Source organism: Pteronotus mesoamericanus, unplaced genomic scaffold, assembly GCF_021234165.1.
Source record: "Pteronotus mesoamericanus isolate MK-2021 breed Mesoamerican mustached bat unplaced genomic scaffold, CSHL_Meso_final contig_246, whole genome shotgun sequence".
Lineage (NCBI taxonomy): Eukaryota > Metazoa > Chordata > Mammalia > Chiroptera > Mormoopidae > Pteronotus > Pteronotus mesoamericanus.
Genome location: NW_026555104.1, coordinates 12,951,745 through 12,967,095, shown reverse-complemented (window position 1 = coordinate 12,967,095; position 15,351 = coordinate 12,951,745). Strand labels below are relative to the sequence as shown.

At 43.7% G+C, this 15,351-nt stretch overlaps 1 protein-coding gene and 1 non-coding gene across 2 annotated transcripts in view; both read left to right on the top strand.

The window, feature by feature from the left end:
- Positions 1–15,230, top strand: part of PITPNA (phosphatidylinositol transfer protein alpha) — a 39,007-nt gene extending 23,777 nt beyond the window's left edge. Inside the window, exons 11-12 of the mRNA XM_054573306.1 lie at positions 11,523–11,591; positions 12,649–15,230. Coding sequence (XP_054429281.1) covers positions 11,523–11,567 — 45 coding nt within the window. The 3' untranslated portion in view covers positions 11,568–11,591; positions 12,649–15,230. The remainder of the gene's footprint in view (positions 1–11,522; positions 11,592–12,648) is intronic.
- On the top strand, positions 2,099–2,262 carry LOC129070365 (U1 spliceosomal RNA). The gene has a single exon (XR_008529109.1). It is a non-coding gene; the product is annotated as a U1 spliceosomal RNA (small nuclear RNA).
- Positions 15,231–15,351: the final 121 nt, after the last annotated feature.

The window sequence follows — 15,351 nt, the reverse complement described above, 5'->3', positions numbered from 1 at the left end:
TTCACTGAGGGCACTGTTCTGTGGTTCTAGGAACATGTCCCTGTCTCCTGTGGGTAAGGTCTAATGCCAGGCAATCTGGGAACTATAAGGAAGAAAGCAGCCTGTGCTCTTGAATTTGCAGTCTAGTTGAGGTCTTGGCATATCTAGAGAGACAAATACGGCAGTGGGTGCTGCATGCCAAGTGAGTAATACAGTCGCTTCAGTGGTTCTTCGGAGCCTGGTGGGGGATCGTGTCGGCTACAGAGGCAGAGGTGCCGCTGGGAGGAGGCAGGCTGGACTGACTGCGAATACCACACACATGACCCACAGAGGACACAACAGCATGCACAGAAGCGACTCCTCTGTAAGGTGGTTTTGAGCTGTTTTTAGAATTTGAAGCCTTTGCTTTGGGGGATGGTTGGCATGACTCCCAGAAGGGCTCTGCTCCGTGGAAGTCTGAAGACCTAACATTCCCCCTACCTCGTCTGGAGATGCTCCCTGCGAGGCTTACTCTCAGGAGATTGTCATAAGTAACACTCACATACTGACTGAGTGTAAGGCACTGTTCGGAGGGCTTTTACGTACATCATCTCCTGTGAGCCTCACCACACGTGTGAGTGGGCACTGTGATCCCCTCTCTCTGATAAGGACGGGGAGGCTCTGAGACCTAACGCCTGCCCAGGGTCACGTAGCCTGCTGGTGATAGGGTCAGAGTAAGAGCCATGGCTCTTAATCACTAGGCCTCTTCTCCTTCTAAATGCCACTTGGGGTCCTCCTGCTTTCTTGGGGCTAAGAGTAAGAGAGGAAGCTCTGTTTCGTAAGACCTGCTATCCATTTCTCCCTTCTTGCCTTGGTGGGGTTGGCATGCAGCCCGGGTGTCTGGGAGACATTGCTTTGCATGGCTTTGCCTGGCTCTCCAGCCGGGCCTCAGGGGAGCCCCTGGCCAGGGTGCTGGGGTGTCCCATCCTGCCCGGTGCAGCAGCTCTACCTTCCTCTGGAACCCCCAGGAGAGTGGTTTTCACCTCCCCGAAGACACTTCGTGGGCTGACCCACTGGTTAAGTGGCATGCTGAGTTAGTTCCTGTTGAAGGCAGATGTTTTGGTTATTAATTCAGCTACATCTGGCAGGGAGTGGCAGGGTTTTGGGCACAATTTCTGATGCTTCTGCTAAGGATCTTCAGGATATGATGGAATTTAACATCCAGGGCTCTGGACATTCTGACTGTGTAAGAGAGACCCAAGTCTTTTGGTCACCATAGTCCTGACAAAAAGAAAGAAGTTACTAAAAACGGAGGATCACAGTGCCTTCGGGGGTTTAGCCTGGAGCTTTCAGCCCCCCACTGTCTAACAAATGTAGCCTAAGGATTCATGGAAGTGTTTGCAGGCAGCCTTTTGCTGTGGGTAGAATTCAAATTCTTGGACCTGGGAGAACTTGTCAGAGGATCTGCTGGCTCTGCCTCCCTCCCATCCAAACTCCGAGAGCCCTCATCATTAGGGAGTTCTTTTTCAATCCGTACTCCTTGTCTTTGCATGTTTCTCCATTCTCTGGAAAATTGTGCCAGAAGCTTAGACGACCACTCCCTTCAGGATGACTGCAAATGCAGGAAACGCTGTTTGGAATTGCAGTTTTAAACATAGTTTGCAGCGAAAGAGAAAGCAACACCAAATCCAAATCCATGTTACTGTGTGACATACTTTGACCCCACTAGCCACTGTATAGTACCTTAGTATGCTGAGTGTTCTTCTGACCTATTTATCATTTTTCTGTTTTTGTTTTTCCTCTTTCTAAAAATACTTTCTTCAAAGTTTTCTTTTTTCTTTTTGAAAGAAATTAAATTTTTTAAATTTAAGATTTTATTTTTTTAGAGAGAGGGGAAGGGAGGGCAAAAGAGAAGGAGAGACAATGATGTGAGAGAGAAACATCGATTGGTTGCCTCTTGTATGAGCCCCATCTGGGGACTGAACCCACAACCCAGGCATGTGCCCTTGACTGGGAATTGAACCAGCGACGTTTTGCTTTGCTGGACGACACCCAACCAACTGAGCCACACCAGTTAGGGTTCAAAGATTTATTTTTATAGTTTTATTTCTTTATTTAAAAAAAAAAAACACTATATAATATACTTACCTGGCAGGGGAGATACCATGAACATGAAGGTGGTTTTCCCAGGGCGAGGCTTACCCATTGCACTCCGGATGTGCTGACCCCTGCGATTTCCCCAAATGTGGGAAACTTGACGGCATAATTTGTGGTAGTGGGAGACTGCGTTCGCGCTCTCCCCTGAAAAAAGAAAAAAAAAACAAAAAACACTATATTGAGGTATGATTGACATACAGAGAGCTGCACATATTTAATATATACATCTTTTCAAAAAAGATTTTAGCCCTGGCTGGCGTGGTTCAGTGGATTGAGTGCTGGCCTACAAACCAAAGGGTCGCTAGTTCTGTTCCCAGTCAGGGCACATGCCTGGGTTGCAGGCAAGGTCCCCCAGTAGGGGGCGCACAAAAGGCCACCACACATTGATATTTCCCACTCTCCCTTCCCCTCTCTAAAAATAAATAAATAAAATCTTCTAAAAAAAATAAAAATAAAAAAGATTTTATATATTTATTTTTAGAGAGAGGGGAAGGGAGGGAGAAGTAGAGGGAGAGAAACATTGATTGGTTACCTCTCATATGCGCCCTGAGCTAGGACTGAACCTGCAACCCAGGCATGTGTCCTGACCAGGAGTTGAACCAGCAATACTTCACTTTGTGGGATGACGCCCATCCAAATGCTATATACATCCTTTTTTTTTTAAAGATTGTATTTATTTTTTTAGAGGGGAAAGGAGGGAGAAAGAGAGGGAGAGAAACATCAATGTGCAAGAGAAACAACAATTGGTTGCTTCTCATACACCCCCAATAGGGGACCTGGCCTATGACCCAGGCATGTACCCTGACCAGGAATGGAACCGATGACCCTTTGGTTTGCAGGCTGGTACGCAACCCACTGAACCATACCAGCCAGGATCTAATGTATACATCTTGATGAATTTGCAAATAAGTATACATTCATTAAACCATCACCAAAATGAGTGCCATAAACACATCTATCAGCTCCAAAAGTATTTTTTATAGCTTTAAAATTCAGTGTCCCAGGCTTGTGAGGAAGAAGCTGTCCTTTGCCTAGTGCCAAAGGCCCCGGCCACCCCTCGCAGAAGAACCCCCTTGCATTCTTGTGGTGGTTTTTTTGGTTAATTATCTCCACATTTCCAAATAATATGCTTGTGCTCTTAATTCTTAATTTCTCAACTTTTGTTATTAACCATCAAATTCTTCCTAGGGAAAATTTAGCTTTTACTCCACTCACCACTTACATTCTTCCTCTCTCCATCCTTCAATATCACGACTTAGGGTTCATTTATTTTACAGCGTTTATGTTACTGCAACTCTGTCATTCTTTTCTTCACTTTAGTCTGCTCTGATTTTTGTTTATTGTGTGTGTGTGTAGTTTGTTTTAAAAAGTTAGTAATTGCCCTGGCCAGATGGCTTCCTTAGTTGGTTAGAGTGTTGTCCTGATACAGCAAGGTTGTGGGTTCAGTCCCCAGTCAGGGCACATTCAAGAATTAACCAATGAATGCATAAATAAGTGGAACAAATTGACATTTCTCTGTTTCTTTCTTTCTCTCTCCCTTCCTCTCTAAAGTCAATGTTTTAAAAAAGTACACATTAAAAGAAGTAGTAATTGCCTCCCTTCTTTGTTAGCTTAGTTTTATGTGTCTGTCTCCTTAAGTTTTGTTTTCCAGTCTCTGCATGAATGGTTTGGTTTCTTCGGTGTGTGATATATATTGTATAGTAATGTAATTGATGTGGCCCATTCTCATTCATTTTGTTCCGATTTGGTAAACACTTTGATCTAAAGATCTCTTCAGTTCTGGAAAATGTTTTTGTGTTATCTATTTCACAACTCTTTCCCCTCTCTTTGTTCTCTTTTTGGAATTTTTTTATTAGAAGCTGGGCCTCAGGAATTATTAACCTTCTAATTTTCTAAAGTACTTTTTCTTTTTTCTACATGCATTATCTTCCTTTTCTGAAGCTATAGTTTTTTATTTCTGTGTTTGGTTTTTAAGGTGTCTCTGCTCCAGTGAATAAGCAGTCTTTCTTTCCTCTGAGCTCCTTTGTCTTGTTGGACTCTGTATTTTGTATTAGGGGCTTTCCTGAAATGACTGGTGGTTCTTGGCCACTTTTAAGAATGAAGCTTTGCAAAGCTGATTGTAAGCTCTTTGAATCAGTGGGTGGGCTTCATTGCAGGGTAGTCAGGTGGTTTCATTGGTGTCCCCTGCTTCAGAATCCTGAGTCTCTTTTGATTGGGCTGGTCATTTTATCTAAAGAGGACTCCCCAGTCTCTGCTTGGGGGATGGACAGACAGCCAGCATTCTGAGAGCTGAGCTGGACAAGAGTCCAGGCAGGCTCACCTATCATGGGCTGGCTTTTACTTAGCCCTCTCCTGTTCTGCATCCTGTTCACTTGGCCCTTAGCTGAGCCTAGGGTCCGAAGTTCAGGCTTCCCTCAGCCTCTTCTGAGAGCAAACTGGCTTTGCGATGGCAGGAAGGAGGGTGGTTGTTTGACTGTGACCTGGGGGAGGGAATGTCAGGGCCGAACTGTTCTTTATCTGGACTTTCAAACAAGTCACCTTTTTCTTTTTCTTTCTTTTAACAAGTCATCTATTTCCAACTCCATCTTTACTCCCACTTTCAGAGGTTCCTGGTGCTTCCAGTTCTCGAGACTTGGGAGAATCTACAGCACACATTGGTTTGCTCCCTCTTGGCTCCCCACTCATAGGCACTTAGGTGTCAGTTCGGCCACTCTGAAAATTAGTCACTATTCATCCACCCTTTTTTTATCTTCCAGCATGTTATCATCATCTCTTAGTTTCTGTTGTCTCCTCTGTTCTTACTGTCTTCATGGCTTTAAATCTTTTTTTTTTAATTATTTTTTCACTGTCATTGTAGTAAGATTTGGGGGAGGAATAGCAATGAATGCACGTATTCAATCTCCCATGACTCACTGCAAGTTTGCAATAGGAATTTTTTTAAAGGTTTTATTTATTCTTTAGAGAGAGGGGAAGGGAGAGAGAAAGACAGGGAGAGAAACCTCAATGTGTGGTTGCCTCTCACACACCCCCAACTGGGGACCTTGCCTGCAACCCAAGCATGTACCCTGACTGGGAATTGAACCAACAACCCTTCGTTTGCAGGCTGGCACTCATTCCACTAAGCCACACCAGCCAGGGCTGCAATAGGAATTATAACTGTTATTCTTTAAATCAATGCATAGTAGTCTAGCGTGGGTAGGTCTTTTTTTGTGAGTTATGAGGGGTTGCTATAAGGCCACAGTCACACCTGATACAACTCTAGTCGCTGTTGGAGGTGGACCCACATTCTTGAATGAGGCTCAAGGATTTGAGAAACACGGGATCAAAAGATTAGTCCTTTACCCCAAAAAGGAAAACGTCAGGAAATGTGTGCCTGTAGGAAAGCGTTCTCTCATGCTCCCCCTCCCCCCACTTTCTCCCTCTCCCTTTCACTTCCCCTCCCTCTTTCCTTCTCTTTCCCTCTCTCCCTCCCTTTCCTTCCCCACCCTCGGCCTCTGTCCCTTTTTTCTCTTTCTCTCTTGCTCTTGGTCTCTTAAGAGACTCATAATCATAAAAGTAGAAGAAGGTACCTTAAAGGTCATTTAGTCCAATTATATATTCAGTGCTTGAGTCCTCTCTGTAGCCTCCCCACCAGCTCGTGCTTGGTAACCTCCTGTAATGGGGAACTCACTAGCTCCTAAACATAGTGGTAATAAAAATATTTTTATTATTACTAGAAGCTAGCATCTGTTTTTTGAGGTCTTACTGTGTGCCTAACATGTGTGGTAAGAGTTTTGCATGTATTATGTCATCAAATCTTGATGGCAACCTGTGCCGTAGGTATTATTTTCATTTCATAGAAAAACTGAGACTTAGAGAAATAAAGGCTACGTTTTAGTTCACTGAACCAACTGCCTCCTGGGCCTTTGGCCATTAATTCTGTAGATAATGAGCCTGGGAGAAGAGAACTAATTTTAAAATTTTTAAGAAAACTTGTTTCCCTACTTACTGGACTGTCTAGAACAACTTGGCTGAAGAACAACAGAGATGCTGTGTATTAAGAGCACAAGATTAAGATTCCATTGCATTTTGTTTCCCCGCCTTCCCTGTGGGTCTTCCTCTCTAAGTTCCTGTTGGCTCCACGAGTCTTCCAGTCCCTCCATAATCCTTCCCATCTGGACTTGGTACTTCGTGATGGAGCTGAGAGGCTATGTGACACTCCAGCTCAGCTGGCCTACCTTGGGGGCTATCTCTGGAGCCTCCCTGAAGCCGGTCTCCCATTCATGTGCTTGCATGGAAGTGTGCCTCTTGCTTTGTCATCACCTGAATCTTGGTGCAGAGGGCCCCTGCTTTATCCTGTGGCTTTTTCACTGAGGGATCACCATCAGTTTTAGATGTTAAGCCTTAAACTCTGGGCTGGTTACCCTGTGCAGCGAAGTGCCTGGCAGAACACTATATGCTGTTTCCAGTTTGGGACTGTGGTAAATACAGGGTGCAGCAAAAGTAGGTTTACAATTGTGAGTACATGAAACACTGAGTTTATTCTTATATTATTTATTATTGAATTACTTTCCATACAAACAACTGTAAACATACTTTTGCCCTGTCCTGTAGAAGTTCTGAGGGTTAGACTGATAAAGAGAAACTGCTTGGTACCTAGCTCACCTGCTGGGCCATGGGAGGTTAGAATCTGAGAGTCCCATTGTGCCTGCAAAGAAGCAGGTCTTTTGAGGCAAAGGGATCTCTGTATGTGGAGGATGCGGCTGTCCTGTGGAGTCTAAATTACCTCTGACCTATCTGGCAATGACTGACCCCAGGGCAGACCACCTGGAACATTGTACAACACCTTGAAATATGGGAGTAACTTTATTTTCTTTTTAAATGCAGTTTCATTTTTCAATATTAAGGTAATGTATAAACATTAAACATTTTTGGGAAGATAATGAAAAGTAGAAAGAAAAAAATCACTCTACTATCATGTAAAGACAACCACTAGAAACATTTTCCTGCATTTCAAGTTTTTCTACACACTTTTACTTAGTTATGATTGTATTACATGTGCCAGGCGATTATTTTACCTTCTATTCTGAACATCATAACAAAGCATTTTCCCACTAAAAAACTTATTCACATAGATCTTTCTGATTGCAACATGCATTTTGCTCTGTATTGACCTATCCTATGTTGAATTTTCCTTCATGTTGTTTCCAGGTTCTCACTGTTGTAAATAATGTTGTGATGAAATTTTTTTGAAAGATTTTATTTATTTCTTTTTAGAGGGGAAGGGAGGGAGAAAGAGAAGGAGAGAAACAACAATATGTGGTTGCCTCTCGTGCGCCCTCTACTGGGGACCTGGCCGGCAACCCAGGCCTGTGTCCTGACTGGGAATTGAACCGACAACCCCTTGCTTCACAGGCCAGCACTCAATCCACTGAACCACACCAGCCACGGCATGAAAATTTTTGTGCACTGTTTTTTTGGTAATTGGGATTATTTCCTTAGAATAAATTCCACAAATGGAATTAGAGAATTTTGGACTCTTGTTATGTATTACCAAATTGCCTTCCCAAAGGGCTGAATCTATTTATAGAGAGGCTTTCTTAAGAGGTTCTAAAAACAAGTCCACATGTGCCTCCTATCTGTGTTCCTTCGGGAATGCTAATGGTTTGTAGTTCCTTTTCAAGTGCTTCTTCCTATGGCAATATCTTATAAAACTATAGTACAGTATCACAACCAGGATATTGACATGGATATATTTACTAATTTTTTAAGTCAAAGAAGTGTTTCTTTAATTTATTGATTTTAGAGAGAGAGGAAGGGGGAGAAGGGGAGAGAGAGAGAAACAGACATTGATTTGTGTTCCCACTTACTTACACATTCATTGGTTGATTCTTGTATGTGCCCTGACCAGGTATCAAACTCTCAACCATAGCATATTGGGATGATGTTCTAATCAACTGAGCTATGCAGCCAGGGCAAGAGTGTTTCATACTTTATGGTAAAAGCAATTTTCAAGATATAGAAAATGTTAAAAAATGCAAGTCCATATAAATAAATAAAATAGATAAATGAAAGTCCCTTTCCTCCAACCCCTGGCTACATTCCTAGAGGAAACCACTGTGAAAAAAAAAAATTATGAGTTTCTATTTTCATGTTCCTCGACTATATGTATATATATAGCCTGTGGTAGCTTGATCCAAGGAACACTGCAAACTTCAGATAAAATCTCTCATGTCACTTAGGCCCCAGGAAACAGGAAATACGCATTCTTAGAGCATTTCATTATAAGAATGAAACAATGCATTTTTATTTCAGTGGTGCCCGGGGGGGCAACCTTGTCTCTCAGTGTAAGGGATGCTATCAGGTTCCCTGATAAGAAGTTGCATCTTTTTTCAAGCAATAGGCAAAGAGGACCTGGCTTTGTAAACTCTCAGAGTATACAAGGATCTGGTTGAGGCCCAAGGAACTTTGCTCCCATGGTATTAAATTATTTGTCTGATTATTAGAAATTTATGTGCATGGTCATTAGTGAGCTGATATTTAATAAGAACATTTTTGTCTTTTAAAAATATTTTAAAGAATTTCAAACTTATGGAAAATGGCAAAAAGAATGCAATATCCCTTTACCCAGAAAGTCCATTCCTTTTTTTAAAAAAAAATATTTTATTTTTTTATTTTTAGAGAGAGGGGAAGGGAAGGAGAGAAGGACAGCAATATCAATGGTTTGCCTCCCATACACGCCCTGTTCAGGGATTGAACCCACAACCCAGGCACGTGCCCTGACCGGGAACTGAACTGGTGATCCTTCACCCTGTGGATGACACCCAACCAAGCTACACCAGTCAGTTCAAGAGACTCCATGCCTTTAAAGCAAAGGATGCACCCCCAGGATCACACACTGCAGCCTTCTAATCTCTTTCAGCCTGGTGATACTCCTCAGTTTTTCTTAGACTTCTGTGCCCTTCACATTTTTGAAAGTTACAGGCTAGTCATTTTGTAGAATGTCTCTCAATTTGGATATGTCCAGTGATTCTGCATGATTAGATCCAGTTGGTATTTTAAGCCAGAATGTCACCAATTCAGTGTTCTTTTCATTGTATTCTATTTTACTGGTAAGGTTACTTTTTGTTCACCTGAAGCACAACAGGGTGTCCCAGGCTGGTCCTGTTCTTTCCTTGACTCAGCCCTGTAATTGGCCATTATCAACAAGGAGTCCTGATTTCTTTTAGTGGAGGGTGGCGTTTGGCAGCTAGGTATGCTCGTCACTGTTGGGGTGTTGCTGTCCCAGTCCTTCTCATAGGACAGAGCTAGGGAACTTTTTCATTTATATTTATTTCTATATCTACCTTACATATTGTGTTCATACAAAATAACCTCAATTCCAACCTAACACCACAGAGTTTTTGCGTTTTTAGAACTATGACAGTGTCCTTATCCTTAACATATTTCTGTCATATTGGAAACTCTTGGATCTGTTGAACCCTTAGGAAGTAATACATTATATAACAGGTATTAATTAATGTGGACAACTAAAGTTACAGGAGCAGTAATAATTTAAAGACGCCCTTCGGGAAGGTGAGTTTTGAGCAAAATCTACAGGAGACAGACTGTCCAGGTGGAGCTAAGAGCCTACTCAAAGGATTGGGACTAGTAAGTGTCTGAAAATAGACATTCCTATTGGGAGCAGAGGACCTTTGCTGGGGGCTATGCCAAATGAGTCACTTTATGACTCACTTATGGCCCATCCCCTGTTGGTTCCAATTCATCAGGTCCAGGATCCAAGAATCTGCAAGTACCCCAGTCAACTATAGTGACCATGTTTGAGGAAACTCTGGCCTGTCCTGGGGAGGACCAGGAGAATTTTTTTTTACCATGCCCATGTTCCACTTGGACTTCCTGGGTGTGTGTGTGAACAAGAAACATGGGTTTGGAATGTGGCAGGAAGTGTATTTTCAGAATATTTCCTGTGGAGAGCTATTGCTACTAAGAGTCTCTGCAAAATGTGCCGGTATTGAAGTTTTAGTGAATAATAACTCTGAGGAGGGCTGTAGATTAAAAGTCCAGATTCTTCAGAGCTTGTGTATGTACACATGCTTCAGGAACAAATAACAACATAGATAACATGTAATGAATGTGTACTCCATGCCAGACCCTGTGCTATGCTAATTATTCTACATGAGTATCTTTATTTAATCGTTACCATGACCCCATATTATTACAGAAATTGAGGTTTAGAGAATAGTCCAGTAATGTGCTTAAGTTCACACTGTTAGTGATGAAGCCAGAATACAATTACAGGTACTTTCTTCCAGAGGTCATACTCTTAGGGGCTCAAAATTTATTGAATGAATAAAGAATGAAAACTGAGCAGAAAACTCAGAGATAGTAAAGAAATATCTAATGGGCCCTGGCTGGTTGCGAGCAACCTGAAAGGCCGCAGGTTTGATTCCCCAGTCAGGGCACATGCCTAGGTTGTGGGTTTGGTCCCTGGTCAGGATGCATACGAAAGGCAACCAACTGATGTTTCTCTTTCACATCAATATTTCTCTCCCTCTCTGTCTCCCTTCCCCTCTCTAAAATTGGTGAGCATGTCCTCGGGTGAGGATAAAATAATATACATCTGATGGAAAATTAAAATACACATTATAGACATTCTACAAATGGAATTTTCAAGTCAGAAAGGATTTGAGAACGATCACCACCACAGTATGCCCAACAAGATCTTGTGTCCACTTCTTGGAAAGCACCAGTGACAGGGACCACTCGGTACTTCCAGAAAAGACCCCATCTGCTTTGCAGCAGCCTCACACCTCTTTTAAGCTGAGATCTTCCCCCTGTCATTTCTACTTGTGTTCTTGTGCCAAACTCTGGTACCACACTGTGCCCATCTGACTGACTGGTGGGCAAAGCCTCTAAGCAGAGCTCAGGAAAGGGAATTGATGTTCCCCCTGCCTGGATCACTGTGCCTTGTCTCCCCCGTCTCCAGGGAGCCCGAGGATTTTCCCACTCACTTCCTCACCAGAGAAGCCTTCTGTAGCCAGCTCATAAAGTAGCACTTCCCCCGCATTAAGGCTTGGTCTGTTTGGGTTCACTGCTGAATCCTCAGGCCTGGAGCAATGCCTAGCACAAAAGTGATACTTCCTAAATATCGGTTGAATGACTGAAAGAGAGAAAAGAAAGGAACTTAAGAACTAAACCCCAACACTGGGCTGCAGTGGAGAGAACAGGAATCATGAATGGTTGGACCAGTGTCACAGAGCTGTAAATGGTATGGTTTTGGCTATGTGTGTGCAGAATTCTATTCTTCTGATTGACCTTGTGCACAAAAAGTGCACCACCCTGTCGGCAGGATTGTGAGGGCATGATGTTACCTGTAGAGTTCCATCAACAGCAAGAGCTTCAGTTTTTTTCTGCTTTTTCTGTTTCAGATGAGACAAAAGGACCCAGTGAAAGGAATGACAGCAGATGACTAAAGCCACCCCTCCCCCTTCTGCACTGTATGTACCCAGTTTCCCTGTGTGTTTGTCATGGTGCTAAAATCAGTTTGGGTCCTCAAGGCCTCAGCAGCTCACTGTGGAGTCAGAACACCGGCTTCATTTCTCCCCCTGCCCCCTAGGAATAATCATTGCCATGCTAAACAGGCTTGTCATGCCCTTAGACTTCTATTGAAAGAAATCATGACTATTGGGACATTTCAGACACATATAATTTTAGAAAGAACTACCCAGACAGAGACATGGACAGGGCAGTGAGACAGGGGCACAGTGGATACAGAATTGAAGCTTATGTGCAACTAACTGCTCTTCCTCTCCTAACTTGAGCTATTTCAAGTCGAAGCTGGCATCGGCTCACTTTCTATGGGACACTTTCTATACCCATCCCACCCCGTCCCAGAGCCAGTTCCTAGCTCCCAACTGCTAGCATCCCCTGGAAAGTCTGTTGACATTTATTGTTATGCCTAGTGCTTCATTTCCTTCCATTTTATACCCCCGATCCCATACTGAGTAGCTGTCCTCATCAGAGGCAACATCTCTCAGAAGCTTGGCAAATGTTTCTCCCCAGGTCATAGAACCAGGATGGGATGTTCCTTGTTTCATATTATCACTCTTCCCTATTTCCCTTCCTTCTAATTGCCCCCAGTGCCCTGCATACCTCCAGACCTGCTGTTTTTCCAGAAGCTCAGTGTGGGTTTTGTCATGGAATGAAAAACCTGGTTTTGCTCCCCATCAGGCTCTGAGAGATTTTATCAAATAAAAATTGGCTGTCCCGTAGCACTAAAGAGCTAAAGAGGCCTGCGAACTCACCAGCAGTGATGTAACCTCTGTTCACTCTCCCTGCCCCATGTGCTTGAGAACTTTTGGGAGATAAAAGGGTAGGATTAAGTGGATTGTTGCAATGCCAGCTTCTCAGTCACTGCTCAAACCTTACTTTTGTCTCTCTCCCTAAGCCCGACACCAACTGGCATCCTTCTTCCTTTTGAAATTACTCAATTAATGATTTACAGTGTTTCTGTTTTTCTCTGTTGTTTCCTTAACAGTTGTATTTCTCTTCTAGTTTTGCAAGACAGTGGTCAACAGGAAGGCCCAGCAGCTCCACCATCCTGAGTGAAGGCCATCTTCGGATGTAGCCTTTCTGTGCCCGTTCTTCAGGCAACTTTCGATCCCTTACTGTAGCCAATTCTAGATGCCCTTTAATATTGTGAACAAATACTCTCTGGTATTATGAAGCCCGTGTGTGCAGGAGCCTGCTCCTCTGAGATATGTGGCATGTAGGCTACTGTATTAACGGCTCCTCCCTCTCCAGCCATTGTGTTCTCAACCCATTTCTGTGTGTCCCCCCCTTTATTTTCAAGTGACATTTTTAGTCTTTCAAAATAGCTGCCTTTTGTGATGTGGTGATTTAAATGAATTAAGTTTGTTTGTTTTCAGCCTTGGGATAAACTGAGGTATTTTGTTTCCTGGGCAGATCTTTGCAATTTTGAGTGCTCACGTGGGGAAAGGGAATGAATTAGTTTTTCCCCCAGTTCCACAGAACAGCAATGTGGCTTCATAACTCTGACCTCTGCTCCCAGTAACCCATTGTTAAAGTGTTCTAAGCACCAAGGAAATACCCAAGGCCCAGACATTCTGTTTTGAAAACTTAACAAACACAAATAACTCCTGCCCCAGGAGTTATCTCTGGTCACTAGTCCTAGAATACCTATGGCTTCTCTGCCCTCCTGTTGCCCACTCTGTCTGCATCTCTGCAGAGCCTGTAATATGCCCGGGTCAGCTCTCCGCCTGGAGGGGCCTGTCCAGTGTGGCCCTTAGAACTGAGCCTGCCCCATATATACTAATTAGTCTGCCCCCCAAGGAGCTCTGTATGTCCATGCTCCTCTTCCCATTTGGGCTGGTGCTGACACTCAGCAATAATCCTCTTTTTCTCTGTGCTTTCTTAGATTCTTGCCCTCTGTCTTTGAGGCTGGTCAGGACACAAGAGTCCTGATCTTTTCATGCTGCACAAAACAAGCATGCAAAAAGCTTCTTCCCAAGCAGAACATGTTCCCTCTTGTCTCCAGTTACTGAAAAGGATTTGGGAATCAAGATCCCTGCTCGTCCTGCCCCCAAGATGCGTTGTGTCCTGGACAATCAAAAGCAAGTAGTGACCATAGAACAGAGCTCTACCAAAGTAGGTCTTTGAGAGCCCAGGCTCCAGGGGAACAGAAGCTGCTGAGCACTTCCAAGTTTCCTATGACTTGGCAGAACCTGGATATGCCTTTCCCAATAGGAGAATCTGAGATAGCTGTGGTGTAACCTAACATTTCCCAAACCTCGAGGAGTAATGTTGGCCAACTGTATAGTGATCCAAGCCTATGCTAGCCTGCATGTAGCTGCTAATGAGAGAAACCAAATCTCTTTTGGGGGGGCGAGAAGTAGGATGGGAAAATTTATCCTTATGTTTCTGTCAGTTTGTTTTGCCTTATTTCTAAGTGCAATAAGGGAATCTCTCACAGGATTTCCCCTGTGACATCCTGAAGGATGTGTCCCCGTGACCCTCCTGGGACAAGGGTAGACAGACTCACACCCCTCCACATGGTTAGCTCCAACCTCCATCAAGGCTCCTTTGGGACCAGATGTCCTGTTACACCTTCCCTTTAGTCTCCTCACCTTATGGAGTCTGTAGTAGCAATGATCAGGTACAGTTCAGTTGATTACTAACATCCCAAATGCCAGTAGCATTTATTTGACTGGGAAAGTTGAAGAGGTGTTCCTACTGGAGAAAAATGTAAATGTTTTCCTTCAAGCTCTGTATCAGCTGTAATTACATTTGTGCTTAACGCTCTCCCTTCTTCATCCATCATCTCAGTGAAGTCCAGATGTGGACTATCCTGGGAGAAACAACTGTCAATATTCTATGCAGACAGTTGTTTAGGTGGTTTGAGGGTCAGATGTTAGTCTCCTTCCTTCAGCTCTTCTCTGAGACCACACATATCACTCCAGCTCTGGCGGGGGCTTGCTCTGTCTGCGTTTTCGCTGGCTCTTCCCACCTTTACCTGTTGCCCCAGTTGGAAAGCATCCACATGAGCAGAGCTGGAATTTCCTGAAGTCAGTTGGATCTGGGGCTCCAGCCCACATTAAGGAAAGGAGGGATTTCCCTGGTCTTTTCCATCCCCACGGATAGTGTTGCTGCTGGGCAACGGTGTAGTCTTTTTTTAGGTATCCCTCCCACGCCCCCCTCCCCCAAACCAGCTAGCACTCAGTGGGGCTTCCGATGAAAGGCTCAGCTCCAGGGTAGTATCTGAGGATGGGCCCCACCCCTTCAGATCGGCTGTTTCCATTAGATTTTCAGGGTCACAGTCCTAGCTGGAAGCAGCAGTTGCCTCTGTGGGAGGGGTGCTAGGCTCTGGCCTTCTCACAGAGAGGTCAAGGACAGGGTCAGTATTGTGGGCACCAGTATATCTTCCCAAGTTCTCTTACAGTCCCTGCTGGGACTCCCTGAGTTATTTTGGTTGGTTCCTAGTGCTACTTCTTTTACAAAATACACTTTGTAGACTTGATTAGATTACCTTATTTAATGTGAGTTTGTGCCTTTTTGTCTCAATCTTCCAATACAGGTATATTGGGGGAAAAAGCAGTCTAATAAAATCCTAGACAGAGCTTTCTGGAGTCGAACTTATTGGTGATGTCCTCATGTCCAGTTTACAACTTACATGTCCTCAAACTCTTGCCCATGTCCCCCATTTTACCAGGGAAAGATTAGGAAAGGTACAAGGTAGCT